Source organism: Dasypus novemcinctus, chromosome 18 (genome assembly GCF_030445035.2).
Source record: "Dasypus novemcinctus isolate mDasNov1 chromosome 18, mDasNov1.1.hap2, whole genome shotgun sequence".
In the NCBI taxonomy this organism is placed as follows: Eukaryota; Metazoa; Chordata; class Mammalia; order Cingulata; family Dasypodidae; genus Dasypus; species Dasypus novemcinctus.
The window spans coordinates 75512165-75530786 of NC_080690.1; the positions used below are offsets into that span (position 1 = coordinate 75512165).

An 18622-nucleotide genomic window follows, 5' to 3' on the forward strand; every position below is an offset into this window, starting at 1 on the left:
AGTATCTATTAAGGCTTAGTAAAATCTGTCATCTATTTTTCCTAAAGATTTTTTCTTTAACGTGAGGCTGCATGTCTCAATGGCCAATAGCTTTTATCTGGGGCTTGGCCATCCTTTCAAAACCCTGACAACAAATCTGTATAGGAAGATGCACTAGGTTCTACTGAAGGAGCAGGAGTGATTAGTTTACTTCTTTGGCTCTCAGAATCTTTAATCTGGGCTTGTTTTACATGTAAACCTTTGTCTTTATGTTTTCCATAAATCCGTTGTGTCTATTCCATTAATATCTTCCAGCTTCATTCCAGCCCCTGCAAGTCCTGTAAACAGGACTTTTGCATAGGCTTATGCAAATTCCAATCTCCTAAATCTCCTAATTGCAAAATTCTGGGTCAATTACTCGATCTAATGGTTGATCAGTCTCATTCATGAGAAGAGTCATGATGTTTATATGCAAGAGGAGCAGTTTTAATGATTTTATTTCTGATTCTTACCTATAAAGGAATATTCAAAAGCTCTTCTGCATGGTCTATAACAACTGCTACCTTCACTGCCTCTTCCTTTTTTTCTGCACACAATCCTTGAGAGTATACCAGGGACAATCAGCATTAGGCCACAACTCTTCAGAAGGATATCGTTTTGCTCCCTGAACTTGAGTTAACAAGGTAGCACTATCTGTAGACACTACAGATACCTCTGGGCATCAGGTGGATGTTGATTAGAGTTCCATTCCTGAAATGATTATTGTATGGAAGGTTCCAATGAAATGGTTATAAACTTAAAAGCATCTCCTTGGTCTAACCTGATACCTCCAGCTCCAAACTCAGAGAGAGGCACCAGCCATGCAAGCAGTGACTCTCCTGAATTCTGACTAGCTCGAGAGATAGTATCATTGATTTCTTGGTGGGTAAAATCCTCAACATCACATGTGACAGAATGCCCATTATTTTCTATCCTTCTTCTCACTAATGATCTTGCCTTGGGGGCTTTTGCATCTTCAGGAGGGTCTAACGGGGCCTCCTGGTCCTCATCTGAATCCTCATTCCAAATATTTCCATCCCATTCATCTGGATCCCAATTGTGCCCAGCACACGCTAATGCCAATTGCACCTTTCTCACATTACCGTTTCCCTTTCTTTTCTTATATTTATACTTGGCCACCCATACGGCTACCTATACTCTGGTAAGTATGAACTTGATCACTCAATATATAGGTCTGACACTGTAACATAGAAAGAATTTTGCAAATCAGTTTTTTCTACAGCTAATTTTTCTTGAACAGCCTTGTCTCTTAACAGAACCATATTTTTGTATGCTGTAAGTAAACACCATTCCCTATGTGCTAAGTAAACAAGTTCTTTTCTTCTCACATCAGGAACTGTTTGCAAAGCTTGAACTACCTGTGAAGGCTTAGGGCACTTCAATTGTGAATCCCAGTTCTCACACAATCCTGAATATTTTGCCCATTCCATTACCAAAGTAGAAAAAGGGGGGATCCTCCCATCCAGGGATGGACTCTATAGGTTTATTCAAACTTTGAGCCGAGAGGGTATGGTAAAACAAAGGCATCCTGCCAACTGTGCCAAAATGTTTTGCTAAGGAAAAGGCAGAAACTCTAAATGCTATATAAAAGCAGCATTAGGGAGGCAGACTTGGCCCAACGGTTAGGGTGTCCGTCTACCACATGGGAGGTCCGTGGTTCAAACCCCGGGCCTCCATGACCCATGTGGAGCTGGCCCATGTCCAGTGATGATGCGCGCAAGGAGTGCCCTGCCATTCAGGGGTGTCCCCGCGTAGGGGAGCCCCACGCGCAAGGAGTGCACCCCGTAAGGAGAGCCGCTCAGCGTGAAAGTTAAGTGTAGCCTGCCCAGGAATGGCGCCGCCCACACGGAGAGCTGACAGCAAGATGATGCAACATAAAGAGACACAGATTCCCGTGCCACTGACAACAACAGAAGTGGACAAAGACAACGCAGCAAATAGACACAGAGAACAGACAACCGGGGGGGGGGGGGGGGGGGAGAAAGGGAGAGAAAAAAAAAAAAAAGAAATAAAATAAAGTTTATTTGCATTTAGACCATAACACTCTAGGAGATTAAGAATCACTTGGTAGGCAGGGGTATGTTTAAAAAATAAATAAATAAAAGCAGCTTTATTCAATTAAATGCATTTCAGGTTATATCAAATGATTGTAATTGCGTAAGCACAGTAGAAAATTAGAGATATAGGAAAGAATGAAAGTATATATATTTATAAAGAAAGTATATACAAACACTCAACAAATTGGGGGAAAACACAATATCTGATCTTTTATGAGGCCAGGAAATCCCTTCCGCGGCCAATCAGTCCTAATTGGAAAATGGTCCCAGGCAGAGGATCCTCTCCTGGGTGAGACTTTAACCAGCAGCCAAAAGAGGATCCCTTTTTCATAAGAGATGAAATCTATGATCTCAGGGTGGCCATGCAACTTGGGATTTATCAACTCCTCCTGGAACAATGATGCCCATCTCCAGGGGAATGGCCAGTTCCCCCGAGGAGGAACATCACATTCCCAAGTGCTCTATTCTATACATGGGCCAGCAAGGAAAAACTATAGGAACACATACTTCCAGTACTCAATATTCATCATCTTAGACAGTTGTTATGACTCCTTGAACAAAGCAGAAACTACAGACCTGGGAGTCATGTTAAGGTGTCCCTGCGTTAATATTCAACGAAGAGTTGTTAAGCATAAATTGTTCATAGGAGCCGGATATCTGTCCACTTATTAACTCAAAGCTACATTTTACTGTGAGTGTATAGTTCTTAATTCATTGTAGATCATATTCTATTACCTATCACTTCTCATTTTTTCTCCTCTGGGATTCACTGGAATTTGATCCTGGGGACTTCTGATGTGGAAAGAGGTTCCCTGTCAGCTGTTCCACCTCAGTTCCTTGTTTCTGCTGCACTTCATCTTGACTCTCCCCTTCATCTCTCTTTTGTTGTGTCATCATCTTGCTGTGTGACTCACTTGTGCAGGCACTGGCTCACAACGGGAGTACTTGCATGAGCACTCAGCTCACCACACGAGCACTGGAATGGACACTTGGTTCCCCATGCAGGTACTCGGCACACCATGTAGGCATGTTTTCTCTTCTTTTTCACCAAGATGGAGGTCCCAGGAATTAAACCTGGGTCCTCCCATATGGCAAGCATAAGCCCTATCACTTGAGCCACATCCACTTCCCCCAATCACTTTAGATAGTCACTACCTTCCAAGACCACATTGTATTCACATTTCTATTTAAAAAGGATGATATGGTAGATGCCCCAATGTAATTAATCAAATAATTTGGGATCCTATTCCCTCTCAAAATTTCCAAATTCACCTACAACTTTGATCAATGTCTCTTCTGTATCGCATTGTTCACTAGCATTACACCACTCCATTCTAGTGCAGGAGATCTGTTTTCCAAAGACTTGTTTCTATGGTTCTAGCTAAACATTTTGAGTTGGGGAAACCAATTTGGAATTTAGATGGCAGAAGTGAAGCAGAAGCCATTCATTTCAGAAGAATCCAGTGACCACATGCAGACCTAGCAGATATTTCCACCATCTTTAACTTCCCAAAGCAGCCAGAAACAATGACATCACAGACTCCTCAGACTGTTTCCCCCACTATACAGATTCACAATGAAGTCAACATTATTTGTGTGATCCATCAGTTGCAGTCTTCCATATATTTCAGTGCTCAACCTCCTCTCAAATTTCTGCCTAATTTCCATTACAGTTCTTATACTCAATGTTGCTGTATGCACAAATTCCTGACTTCAAAATAACTGGGACAGTTACAAACTGGCATGCAAAAGAATGAAGGTGGACCCTTTACCTCATACCATAGACACCACCCCCCAAAAAAAATTCAAAATGGATCAAAGATCTAATTGCTAGAGATAAAACTATAAAAATCTTAGAAGAGGGAAGCAGATATGGCTTAAGCTGTTGGGTGCCTGCTTACCACTTGGGAGGTCCTGGGTTTGGTTCTTGATGCCTCCTAAAGAGGAGCAAGATAGCAAGCTGATGTGGTGAGTTCATGCAACAAGATGACACAATGAGGAAACACAATGAGCACAACAAGCAGGGAGCAAAGATGGCTCAAGTGATTGGTGCCTCCCTCCCATATGGGAGGTCTGTATTTGGTTCCTGGTGCCTCCTAAAAAAAAAAAGATGAACAAACACAGAGAGCACACAACGAACAAAGAGCAGAAGTTGAGTGCAAAAAATGGAGAATAAATAAATCTTTTAAAAAATTACTTTTCTCAAAAAAAAAAAAAAATCTTAGAAGAAAACCTAGGTGTAAATATTCAAGACACAGGGTTAGGCAGTAGTTTCTTAGATATGACACCAAAACTATAAACAACCAAAAAAAATTAAGTGGATGTAAACAAAATTAGACCCTTTGTGTTTTAAAGGATACTATCAAGAAAGTAAGTCAACCACCATACCAAGGAACTGAGACTACAACTGCAGTAGGAGAATCCCACCCATCAGCCATGTGGGATCTAAACCCCATCTCGATTTAGAGGTGGAGTGGACATCGCATCCCAGGGTCCTCAGGATGGAGGAATAAAATATAGATTAGAGTGGGAGGAAAATAACTAAAATATATGCCTTATTCACTGCTATGTACTGATATTGACTTACAATATTAAAATTCAGCATCCACTTAGAAAAAAAAAAGTGAAAAGACAATCGACAGAATAAGTATTTTAAAATCATATATCTGCTCAAGTTCTAATACCCTGAAAATAGAACTTTTACAACTCAACAATAAAGACACATGAATTTAAAAATTGACAAAGGATTTGAATAGATATTTCTCCAAAACAGATATACAAATGGCCAGCATCACATGAAAATACTCTCAATTATCATTGGCCATTAGGATATACAAATGCAAATCACAATGAAATAACCTATTAGGATGTCAATAATGACAAAAATAAAAACAGTAACAACAGAAACAGATTACTGTTAAATACATGGAGAAATTGAAAATAGCCCTCCTAGTATATTTATTGTGTAAGTACATTCACACATTTACAGTTACCCTAAGGAATTTACCTAAAAAACATTTCACAAGCACTTTCACTGTACTGAACAAAGGATCTAAGCTATGCATCAGGAAAGGGTACGTAAGATAATAAAAGCAAGAGGAAAACTGTGGTCCTTTGCAACCAGAGTCAGGGGCTACAAGAGGAAACATTCAATCTTGCATTAAAAAGCCTAATTTGCATTTGTTGTTGATTATGACAGTTTTAAACTTCCCTCCTTTTCTGATGCACGGCTGGGTAAGCTGGTAATCGCAAGGGTTCCCCTCCTTCGGAACAAGCAGGAATATCAAACCATGCATGGGTACACTCACACAGGTTCAAACTCTAAGTCCTATAAACAGCTCAAGTCAGTCTCCGTTCCCTGATCTCTGAAGCCTTTTTTTGAAGAGCTTGAGAACCTGCTCTGCTCTCTCCAGAAAGCCTCTAAGAACCTGCTCTGCTCTCTCCAGAAAGCCTCTAAGTAATGAATTCTCAATCCCCTTTTCTGTGTGGAATTATCAGTATCAATATCCAAATTGGGGGAATGGGTGTAGCTCAAGTGGTTGAGTACCTGCTTCCCATGTACAAGGTCCTGCGTTCAATTTCTGGTACCTCCTAACACATACAAAAATAAAGAATATCCAAATTTTGGAACCAAGTTTGTTTTTGAGTTGGCTAACAGTACAAATTAGCTATACCTATTTTAGGGGTGACTATATGAAGTTTCTTATCTACAAAAACATTTCTCCTTTAATATGTTCATTCATAAGGGGAAATTTGTTATCAGGGATCTTTTCACATTATTGAGGACTCAAACCAGGAAAAACAAGTTATCTTTATTCCTGCAATTTTTTATTTCTTAACACCTTTCATATGCTTAATATATTTTCACCTCATGAAATCAAGGCCAAAAACGCAAGCCATGGGTGCTGAGGCACAATTATAACATGGTACTTAAATATGAATAATGCAGGTATTGGAAAAGCAGTCTGAAATTACAACCCTTTGGTATTTTAATTGCAGTTGCATAAATATCCAGAGTGTAGTGAGAATAACTAAAGTGCAAACTATAAAGATATATGCCTAAATTGTGCAGTATTTGATTCTACAATGGAAAGGAATTGTTATGACTGCCATTTGTTACAAAATATTGCAATGATGTGGGGGATGCTTGAGTTGACAGAACAAAACACATTCATTCAGAGTTATTAAAGATTAATTTTTATTAATTGAAACATGAAACATGAGAACTATCATATATTCTAAATAATGGTACCAAACACAAGCAGAGCTGTGACTACATGTGAAAATCCTACACTGTACTCTGGTTCTCTTAAGTCTCCTCTATCTCTTCAGTTACCAAGATTAAGGAAAATTTTCCATTACTTTTTTCATAGATAAGTTAATTCCTTTCAAAGGAGAGGGTGAACATCATTTCTTTTATTATCCCCATGACATACGCAGTCACAAATAACATTATGCTCCCATGAAAATCTCAGTCATTTAATGTTCTGGTCTGTTTCATGTTACATATATTAGATTCACAATGTTTCTTTTCAGCATGTACTTTGTGATGTCTAATCAGATCTGCAAATTGGGTGTAGGCTTTACCACATTCATAAGATTTCTCTCCAATATGGGTCACCTAATGCTTATTGAATCTTGAATGCACATTAAAAGTTTTCCTAAACTTAAATTTTAAGGTTTCTCCCCAGTATGAACTGTGATGTTCCACAAGGTCTGATCACTGGATAAAAGACATAATACATTCATTACATTTTTGTGGTGTTTCTCCAGTACGAATTCTGTTTCACAATGCTTGGACAATGGATAAAACCCAGCCACACATATTACACGTCTTCTATCCAGGATGTGTAGTCTGATGCTTTGAGAGGTGTGAACACTGCTTAAAGGCTTTGCCACATTCATTACATTTGTATGGTTTCTCTCCAGTGTGAATTCTTCGGTGGATCTTGAGGCCAGACACATGCCTAAAGGCTTTGCCACATTCATTACACTTGTAAGGTTTCTCTCCAGTGTGAATTCTTCGGTGGCTCTTGAGGCCAGAAACATGACTAAAGACCTTGCCACACTCGTAACACTTGTAAGGTTTCTCTCCAGTGTGAATTCTTCGGTGGCTCTTCAGGCCAGACACATGGCTAAAGGCCTTGCCACATCCAACACAATTGTATGGTTTCTCTCCACTATGAATTCTCTTGTGAGCCCAAAGGTATGAAGGTTTGGTAAAAGCTTTACCACATTCATTACATTTGTAAGGTTTCTCTCCGGTATGAATTCTCTTGTGATCCAAAAGATATGAACGTTTGGTAAAAGCTTTAGCACATTCATTACATTTGTAAGGTTTCTCCCCAGTGTGAATTCTTCTATGAACCGATAGGTATGAACGTTCAGAAAAAGCTTTACCACATTCATTACATTTGTAAGGTTTCTCTCTGGTATGAACTCTCTCGTGAAGAGAAAGGTCTGAACATTTAATAAAAGTCTTACAACAATCATTACATTTGTGTGTTTTTTCTCCAGTACGAATTCTCTGATGGTTCACAAGGCTTGACCGACGGATAAAAGCCTTGCCACACACATTACATGTGTGTGGTTTATCTTCTGGATGTGTATGTGTATTCTGATGTCTAGAGAGGTATGAGAAATGATTAAAGGCTTTGCCACATTCGTTACATATGTAAGGTTTCTCCCCAGTGTGAATCCTTTGGTGGATCTTGAGGCCAGAGAGTCCCCTAAAGGACTTGTCACATTCGGTACATTTGTAAGGTTTCTCCCCAGTATGAATTCTTTGATGTTCCACAAGGTTTGAATTACGGATAAAACACTTGCCACATTCATTACATTTGTGTGGTGTTTCTCCAGTATGAATTCTCTGATGTTTCAGAAGGCGTGAACTATGGATAAAAGCCTTGCCACAAGCATTACATGCATGTGGCTTCTCTCTAGGATGTGTATGTGTATTCTGATGTCTAGAGAGATGTGACAACTGACTAAAGGCTTTGCCACATTCGTTACATTTGTAAGGTTTTTCTCCAGTGTGAATTCTTCTGTGGATCTTGAGGCTAGACCGTCGCCTGAAGGCCTTATCACATTCATTACATTTGTAAGGTTTCTCCCCAGTGTGAATTCTCTGATGTTCCACAAGGAATAATCTTCGGACAAAAGATTTACCACATTCATTACACTTGTGTGGTATTTTCCTACAATGAATTCTCTGATGTTTCACAAGGCTTGAATTATGGATAAAAGCCTTGCCACAAATATTACATGTGTGTGGCTTTTCTTCAGAATGTGTATGTGTATTCTGATGCTTACAGAGATGAGAGAGTTGCTTGAAAGCTTTACCACATTCTTTACATACATAAGGTTTCTCTCCAGTGTGAATTCTTTGGTGGACCATGAGGCCAGACCTTCGCCTAAAGGCCTTGTCACAATCGTTACATTTGAAACGTTTCTCTCCATTATGAATTCTTCGGTGGCTCTTGAGGCCAGACCAATGCCTAAAGGTCTTGCCACATCCAACACATTTGTATGGATTTTCTCTGGTATGGATTCTTTGATGTCTTGTGAGGTTTGAGAATTTGTTAAAGGCTTTGCCACAGTCATTACATTTGTAAGCTTTGTCTCTATTGTGAGTTTTCTCCTGTTGTGCAAGCGACGATTTATCCATGAAAACCCTATATTTATGGCAAATGTTGGTTTTAACACTAGAAGGAAGTTGTTGAAGTGGTGTAACTGAGAAACAATTTTTGTTAGACTTCTCAACTTGATTACATTCATAAATTTTCTCTTCAGTTTGAAAGCTCTGGATTTCCATCTGATTTGACTGAAATTCAACTCTATTGTCAAAACATTTGACATACTTGTACCCTGCACTGCTTATGTTATTTTTCGGCTTCAAAGAATTCCTTAAAAATGGCTTGTCATGGTTGAAATATCTATATGTACGATTTCTAACAAAAACACTCTGTTTTAGAGAGAAATTATTAAAGGATTTGGAATGTTGATCTTTTTTACAAGTAACATTATTGTTATGGGTCACTGGCACTCCTTCACAATTTCTTTTGCCATATCCCTGCGGATTCTCAAATTCATGCATATCTTTCCAGACTTCCCTGTAGTCAAAATCCTTGATGCCAAGACTTTCATGCCTTTCAAATATCATTGGCTGGCATAATTTTCCCATATTAATGTCCTCTTTTGGCAATAATACCTTGATTGCACAATTAGGAGGGATTTCTGAAAGATAAAAAAAAGGCCATATGTTTCCTATTAACTAGAGTTGGAACATGAATATTCTGCATTGGAAAACAATATTATCCCAAAAGTGATACTCAGAGTGAACAGAATTTGCAAAATTTCTCAATCATGGCCCTCAAATGTTTAGGAACACAGACAGACCAGGATCCTTCAATAAAGAGTGATTACATGTAATTGAAACTCTTAAGCGAAGGTTAGTTTCAAATACCCTATGACCAAACCACTCACATTATGTAAATTTACACATTTCCTGAAACAAGGAGTATTTTCCCAGTGCCATCTGAAAGCACAAATCAATTAATCAATTGGCAGTAGACATGGGTGTGTGATATTTGGAGAGAAACAGATTTTATTATAGAATATCTACTGCATAATTGCTGCATGCAAGGAAATACTAAGTCACAGGATTAGGGAATGTAATGTAAATAATACACAATAAAACATATGTAATGAATAACATAAATGGCAATCTAAAACTGCAAAACTAAAATGGTAATAGGAAAATCAGGAAGAACTTAACAGAAACCAATGGAGAAATAATAAAGCATTTTTCTGAATAGCTGCTATAAAACTGACTTTATCCACTCACTATAAACATTTTGCAATAATACATACTAGGAGGAGCACAAAATATGGTAACTGAAAAATATGTTCAGAATCACTGATGGCTGAAATATCAATCTTGGACAAAAACAAATTATAATAAAGATTAGGAATTGGGGAAGGGTGATGCCAAAGAAAATATTGGGTAGGGAACTCTTAATTAAAAGTGCATCTTGACAAAAAACAGCAAATAAACTGGCAAAAACTGGCAGACTCAATTTTATCACAATCCTGGAAGCTAATTAAAGGTATATTTAGGAATCAAATGAACACTTAAGTAAAAGACAGATAAATCTCAGCAGGAAAGCACCGTAGTGTTTTAATTTAACTTGGCCACAATCCATGCTCCCATAATCAGCAGTAGCCTTGAAGAAGGCAGTCCCTATTGCCAGCATACAAGTGCCCAGTATCAGGGAGCGAGTAAATCATTTTCTTGGACGATTGTGGACTTTTTTTTTTAAAATAACCTGGCTCATGGCTCCCTGAAGGAATACCTCAAAGAGCTTGTCATTATTTTGCCTAATTTCACAACTTAAAGTAGAAAAATACAATAGCTAAAGCTACAAAACAATAAGACGGAAATAGTAAATTTTTGTGACCTAAGGTTTGGCAATGGGTTCTTAGATATGGCACCAAAAATCTTTAGAAAATACAGATAAATAAGATTTCATCAAAATTAAAAACTTTTCAAGAGAAGTTTGCATTAGGGATCTGCAAACCAAATTCTCAATGAGGTATCACATCAAACTTACAAAGATGTTGTTGGGAAGCGGACTTGGCCTAATGGATAGGGCATCCGCCTACCACATGGGAGGTCCACGGTTCAAACCCCTGGCCTCCTTGACCCGAGTGGAGCCATGTGCAGTGGTGTGCAGTGATGTGCACAAGGAGTGCCGTGCCACACAGGGCTGTCCCCTGCATAGGGGAGCCCCATGTGCAAGGAGTGCGCCCGGTAAGTAGAGCTGCCCAGCGCGAAAGAAAGTGCAGCCTGCCCAAGAATGGCACTGAACACATGGAGAGCTGACACAAGATGACGCAACAAAAAGAAACACAGATTCTCAGTGCCGCTGATAAAGACAGAAGCGGTCACAGAAGAACACAGAGCGAATGGACACAGAAAGCAGACAACTGGGGGGGGGGCAGGAGGAGGGGAGAGAAATAAATACAAAAATAAATCTTTAAAAAAAAATTTTTATTAAAAAATAGAGTCTCACCATGCAGGATGTCTGCAATCTATGTCTCAAATTGTTCACTCTTTTCTTGTTTCTTAATAAACTCTTTATTCCTTGCCTACCCTATGGTGTGTTCTTCTCACCCTGCAGCATGCCCTTAATCTTCGTCTCAGATTGTTTACGCTTTTCTTGTTTCTAATAAATTTCTTACTCCCTTGCCTAAAACAAAAGTAGACAAGTGTTGGGATCTGGAGAAACTGGAACTGAAGTGTACTGTTGAAGGGAATGTAAAATGGTACAGTCACTGTGGAAAGCAATATGGTAGTTTCAAAAAAGAATTAAAGGGAGGAGGACTTGGCCCAGTAGATAGGGCATCTGTCTACCACATGGGAGGTCTGCAGTTCAAACCCCGGGCCTCCCTGACCCATGTGGAGCTGGCCCACGTTCAGTGCTGATGTGCACAAGGAGTGCCATGCCACGCACAGGTGCTCCCCGCGTAGGAGAGCCTCATGAGTAAGGAGTGTGCCCGTAGGGAGAGCCGCCCAGCGCGAAATAAAGTGCAGCATGCCCAGGAATGGCGCTGCACACATGGAGAGCTGACACAAGATGACACAACAAAAAGAAACACAGATTCCTGTGCTGTTGACAACAGAAGGGGACAAAAAGAAGAACATGTAGCAAATGGATGTGGAGAACAGACAACTGGGGCGGGGGGAGAAGGGGAGAGAAATAAATAAAATAAATCTTAAAAAAAAAAAAAGAATTAAAGAAACAAATACCATATGATCTGGCAAATTCAGCTCCTAGATATACACTCAAAGAAAGTAAAAACAGGGTCTCAAATAGATACTTAATAATGTTTATAGCAGCAATATTCACCATAGATAAAAGGGGGAAAGAAGTCATGTCAAACAACAGATGAATGGATAAAGAAAACTTGGTACATATACATAATGAAATATTAATTGCCTGTAAGAAAGAATGAAGACCTGAGACATGGTGCAACATGGACAAATCTTGAAAACATTATGCTCGGTGAAATGAAGAAGACTCCTAGGGACAAATATTGTATCATGTCACTTGTCTAGAAAAGGTATATTTACAGTCAAAAGTAGATTACAGGGAAGCAGCTGTGGCTCGATCAGTTGGGCTCCCGTCTACCACATGGGAAGCCCTGGGTTTGCGTCCTGGGGCCTCCTTGTGAAGGCAGGCTCACCTGCACACTGTGGAGCGCCACCTGGCCTGCAGGCACCATGGAGAGCCAACTCACCAAGGTGGCACAACAAAAAAGGGAGACAAGCAAAAACACAGAAGAGAGCATGGCAAATGAGAACAGAGAGCAGATAGCCCACAAAAAGTGGCAAGGGGAGTACAGGGGGGCAGAAAGTACATTACAGGTTACCAGGGGAAGGGAGTGGAGAGAGAATATGTATTTGGTGGATATGGAGTTTTGTTTAAAATAAATAGCTTTTGATCGTCAAAGGACATAAGGAAGAAAGTGAAATGGCAATTCACAGAATGGGAGAAAATATCTGAAAACCATATATCTGATGAGGAACTTGCAGCAAGAAAAACAGAAAACCATTTCATGCGCACTATATGATGGCTAGAATCAAAAAGTCAGACATGGATGTGATTCAACTGATAGAGCATCCACCTACTATATAGGATGTCCAGGATTCAAACCCATGGTCTCCTGGCCCAGGTGGTGAGTTGGCCCATGCACAGTGTTGCCGCATGCAAAGGAATGCCATGCCATGCAGGGGGGGCCCCTGCGCAAGGAGTGTGCCCCACAAGGAGAGCCACCCTGCACGAAAAAGCACTGCCCACCTAGAAGTGGCGCTGCCCACACGGAGAACTGATGCAGAAAGATGATCCAACACAAAGCGACACAGATTCCCGGTGGCGCTGAGAATGCAAGCGGACACAAAAGAACACACAGCGAATGGACACAGAGAGCAGACAATGGGGGAAAGGGGGAAGGAGAGAGAAATAAAAATAAATCTTAAAAAAAAAAGAAAAAAGAAGAGTCAGGCAGCATAAGTGTTGGTGAGGATAAGAAGAAACTGGAACTGTGGCAAACTGCATTGTGTACCCTATTCTGGACATGTTCTTGGTCTCGGTCCAAATTCTGGTTTATGTGGACCCACTATAAATTGTATCTCTTGAAGATGTTATGTCAGTTAAGGTGTTACCCAAATGAATTAGGCTGGGCTTTAATCAAGATTACTAGAGTCCATTATAAGGCCCTGAGGAGAAGGCAGAAGTCAACAGAACATAGAGAAGAAAAGAGAAGCTGAGGAACCCAAAGACTAATGAGCAGGAAGAAGATACCAACCCTGGGAACTAGCAAGCCTTCCATGAGCCATTAAATTCCTGTTGTTTAAGCCAAACCACTGTATGCTATTTGTTTTATCAGCAAGGAAACTAAGACAGGAACCCTCATACACTGTTGGCGTGAATGTAAACTGGCACAGCCACTTTGGAAAACATGCTGGTGTGTCCTCAAATGATTAAATAGAATTATCATACAACCCAGTAATTCCAATCCTACATACATACCCAAGAGAAATAAAAACATTATCTATTCAAATAAGTGAATAAAAATATTTATATAAAAACAGTATCATTCATTATAACCAAACTGTTGGAAACCATTGAACTATCCATTAAGTGACAAATGCAGAAACAAAACATGGGATATTATACAATGGAATACTATCCAGGCATAAAAAGTTAATGATGTACTGACACTTGCTACAATACAGGTAAAAATATGATGCTAAAGAAAGAAGCCAGCCACAAAATACCATAATACCATGTGATTCCTTCATAAGAAAAGTCCCAAATAGGGAAATCTATAGAGACAGAAAGTAGATTAGTGGTACTTAGGAGTGGATGGGATAGGAGGAAGAGAGGTTGATAGCTAATGGGTAGAGGGTTTCTTTTCGAGTTGATGTAAGTATCTGTGAATACATTAAAAACCACTTAAGTGTACATTTAAAATGAGTGAAATGTACAGTATGTGAATTATAACTCAGTAAGCTGTTAAGAAAAAAGTTTGATGGAAGGTTTTGGTACTTACTCAAGCCCTTAGAACTACCACTAGAAATAGCATGAAATGTGTGGTTAATGTCCAAATGCTATAGGATTACTCTTTCCATTTCTGAAATTGATACAAGTTAATCTCAATTAAGTAAGGCTAAGGATCCCATGTGACTCTCAGGTCAAAATCAAAAGATACCCAAGGGCACATCCTAACTTCTGGAAGGAAGTTATCCTTACCCAGGGAGACCAGGTTCCTGTAGTTCTCCATCATCACATCCCTGTACAAAGCCCTCTGCTCAGGGTCCAGGCATTCCCATTCCTCCTGAGTGAATTCTACGGCCACATCCCGGAATGTTAACAATCCCTGAAATGGAAAACACATTTTACTATGGGAAGAGTTGTTAGCCTCCCACAAAAGGAAATGAGAGGTATCAAGGATCAACTCAATTGATGTGTGTTCACAGATTCATATAAGTCAATTCTGAGCAATCTATATATCCCTAATTTTATTTCATATGCTTTTCCACAAAAGGATATGTGAAACATACTAAATCAGTATGGATTTTAAATTTTTGTGGATTAAAAAAGAAACATAGAAGTGAAAAATATTCAACACATGGTCCTCTACACAGAAGTCATAGACATGATGTTGTAAACACTAAGTGATAGTCAATTTTTAGATCAGCTAGAACAGGACTGGTGTGCTCAGAGATGCCAAAGAACAAAATGGTTTAGGAAAGTCAGAATCTAAGAACTGTTGAGGAGACCACAGAGGAATGATTAAGTTTTTCCATACTTATCATATGCTAAGCATTATCTAAATGCTTTACTTGAATTAACTCTTTTAATGACATAAAAGTTTATTAGCACAAGACAACTGTGTCACAAAACATGTAGGGAATTTGCCTCAGATCAAACAGCTAATAAATGGCAGAGACAGCACCTGAATCCAGGATGCTGAGCTTTAGAACTGAACCTAAAGAATCAATTAAGTAACAAATTCAGCATTAAAAGTATGTTGGCAGAGGGTTTCTAAGAAAACTAGAAACACGTTCAAATCTAACAACACAATTTTCACAGATTATATAGATATATGTACATTTTCATGTGTATACACTGAAATACATAATGAGTTACTATTCTTATTAGCATTAATTCAGTAACATGATAATGTAGAAAAGGTTTAAATCCATGGAAATGAAGTTGCAAAGTATATGACAACGTGGATGATCCTGGAGAATATGTTGAATGAAGCAAGTCAAGCACAGAAGGACAAATATTATGACTTCACTATTATGAACTGAATATAATGAGCAAACTCATGGAGTTTACAGCTAGAATTTAAGTCACCAGAGGAAAAATAATGTGGTTACAAAAAGGAAAGGCAAGGTTTAATCTGTACAGAATTGGTAAAAAATTGTTTGTAAATGCTTAGAAATGAATAGGAATGGTGAAAACACATCATACGATTTGTAATTACCAGTCCTAACATATGGGTGTGATAGTACTTTGTTTTCTGCTGCCTTCTTTTTTTTTTTTGAGTAATGAAAACGCTCTAATATTGATTGAGCTGATGAATGCATAACTCGATTATACTAAATGCAATTGATTGTGTACTTTAGATAAACTCTATGGTTCATGAGCAAAAAAATAATATGAGGAAAATACGTCAAATATAAGATACAGACTATAGTTAGTAATACTTTGATGCTTCTCTTTCATAATTTATTACCAATGTCTCACAACAATGAACGGTACCTGCGGTGGAGGGATGTATGGGGGCCCTCTATGACGTTATGCACGTTTGTGTTGTAGTTCACAACTTTTACTATATACTTATTGTTTACATGTGTTCATGAATGAATGATATACTTCAATAAATTGTTTTAAAAATGAAAAAAAAAGTATGCTGGCAAAGGGTTTCCCAAATGAGAAAACAAGGAACAAGTTCAGGTCTAACAACATGGAACTGATAAAAGACACAATAAAAGACAATGAGTTACTATTATTAATTCTACCACATAATAATGTATAAAACTTTTAAGCTAAAGGAAAGCATTTAAGACATATTTTCAAATGTTAATATAAAGATTAAACTTCCTTATGAAATGACAATGTGTTTTTACTAAATACCACAGGCTCCTGGGCATGTACATAAACACACCCACAATTCATTGCAATTGTAGTCATCTTTGAATGACAGATTTTCTTGAATTTTCATGATCTCTCCCTTTATACAAAAATCCATTTCAGTATTTTTGGTAATAAACATGTATAAATTATACTTCATTGAAATGAGGCTTTCAACATTATACTACACAAACTAGTAAAAAAAAGTGGTGGAACCAATAATTGGCTCATGCTCTCTGATAGCATAGATAAAAATATCTTCTTCAATGTGTTGAATTATAGCCATTTTTACCTAAAGCACCTAGTGCATGAGACCTCTACGGGAATACCGTGGTCTTCTTGGGATGGTGTGCTGAGAATGATTTAAAGAATCTCTTACTATTGGACTTTAGATGGATTAAGTATTTTAAAACCAATTATGGAATAAAACATTCTCTGTAGCAGCTGTCTGTTGTTGAACGGTCTACACTATCCCACACCATTAATATTTTAGAGCCAGAAACACAATGATTCACTCATTTACCTTCAAATATGTTACAGAATCAGGGAGGGTAGGTTTCTCAACATTTTACAGAATTTCCCAGTGTTCCTGTAGTTTCATGAATCTTGGTGTATAAAGTGCTGACAGTGCATCCAGATGTGCAATACTAAAGAATCCTTGCCGCCCACTTACTCTGACACCATGAGACCCACACCCATCTCCAATCCATACCTGTTTAGGAAGCTTTTCCATGATGATCTCCTGGGTAAGCACGAACAAACATGACAGGCAGGATATATCAGTCAGAGTCACAGAAGAATAAATGTCCAAAAAAATTGCATTTCAGGAAAGAGAGAAAAAAGAATTAACCAAGAATGTGACTTTTACCTGGGAAAGAGACATTCTTGATACTTCTTTCTCAGGGAAGCTCTCTGGGCTTCTTAGGTAAGACCAGTCTTCAGAAGTCAATCCTGAGTGTTGAAAATATGTTGTTTAATGCTTAGATTTAACATGCTCCATTCCTGTGCCCAAACCACAAGTACAGGAAGGACCTTAACACAGGGAAAAAGATGGTCCTCCACTGTCCACTGCAACAGGAGGGATTCAGGGACAATATAATAATTCATGGAGACCAGCTGTGAGTTTTCCACACTTTCCTCAGAATATCCTCCTTTCCTAGCAAAAACCACAAATTTTACTACAAGACTGGGGATTTGGGCTACACAGAGAAATAATTTTTCCAAAAACAACCTATTATCCAGAAAGACAGAAATAGTGGTGTTTTTTTTTTTTTCCACCCCACTCCTCTCACATCAACAACTTCTTTCTTCACCACTGCATTTGGTGAATACATTTTGGAGCACCACATGGATAATGATTTACACTGTAGTTTACACTCTCCCTCAGTCCACCCACTGGGCCATGGCAGAACATACAATGTCTAGCATCTGTCACTGCAGTACTACCTAGGACAACTCCAAGTCCTGAAAATGGATTAGAGTGAACTTACTGATATTCTACTATAGAACTATTGTGATTAGTAATGGAAGAAATTGTAGCATTGATGAGGAATAGTGTTTTAAATCAACTGTGAAACATGCTACAGATAGGAAAATAGGATGACCGGAGAATTAGTTGAATAGATTTAAAAAAGAGCAGGTCTTTAGTGACTCTGACAAGGAACTAGCAGTGGAATGGCGGATGTGAAAGCATGATTGGATGGGGCTCAAGTGACAAGTGGTGAAAATAATTGAAGCCAGACACTATGAACAAGTTGTTAGCATATTTTGCTTTAAAATGGAAAATAGAGAAGGAAACTTACTAAATGGAAGAGGTAGTCAATAGATGGCTTTTTGTTTTAAAAAATGCAAGAATCTGGTAAAGAAAATGTAGTAAATAAAGTGCTTTGGGAATTTTTTTCTTTTATTAGGGAAATTGTCTGTTTTTTAGAACAATCATACACAAAATAAAGGATTCCCACATACCACCACAGCAGCAACAACTTGCACTGGTATAAAACATTTGTTACAACAGATTAATACGGCCTGTGCATAAATTCAAACTTATTCTATATCCAAGTACGCCTAGTTCCCTGGAAAGCCAATTGAGAGGTATAAACGCGATAGGCTTTGGATATTCATGGAGGATGCAAACGAAATGTGTTAATTAAAGCTTACCCAGAATGTTGGGGGTGTGTGTGTGTGTGTGTTAAAAGCTTACCTGGAAGGTGGGGGGGTTCGTGTTAAAAGCTTACCTGGAATGTGGGGGATATGTGTTAATTCAAGCTACCTGGAGGATATAACCTGATACTCAGATAAAACACTTGAAGAAACTAA

At 38.6% G+C, this 18622-nt stretch overlaps 1 protein-coding gene across 7 annotated transcripts in view; it reads right to left on the reverse strand.

Annotated features, from left to right (window-relative positions):
* Nucleotides 1-6270: 6270 nt before the first annotated feature.
* LOC101431419 (zinc finger protein 616-like) overlaps nt 6271-18622 on the reverse strand; it is a 29682-nt gene continuing 17330 nt past the window's right edge. For 3 of the 7 annotated variants that reach the window (XM_058279424.1, XM_012520446.3, XM_058279425.2), the window contains exons 2-5: nt 17175-17257; nt 17019-17048; nt 14414-14540; nt 6271-9332 (exon numbers count right to left, since the gene is read on the reverse strand). In XM_058279424.1, the coding sequence (XP_058135407.1) occupies nt 6934-9332; nt 14414-14540; nt 17019-17048; nt 17175-17189 (2571 nt within the window). In that variant the 5' untranslated portion in view covers nt 17190-17257 and the 3' untranslated portion in view covers nt 6271-6933. The remainder of the gene's footprint in view (nt 9333-14413; nt 14541-17018; nt 17049-17174; nt 17258-18622) is intronic. The other 4 variants (XM_058279427.1, XM_058279426.2, XM_071209636.1 and 1 more) reach the window with 2 other exon arrangements.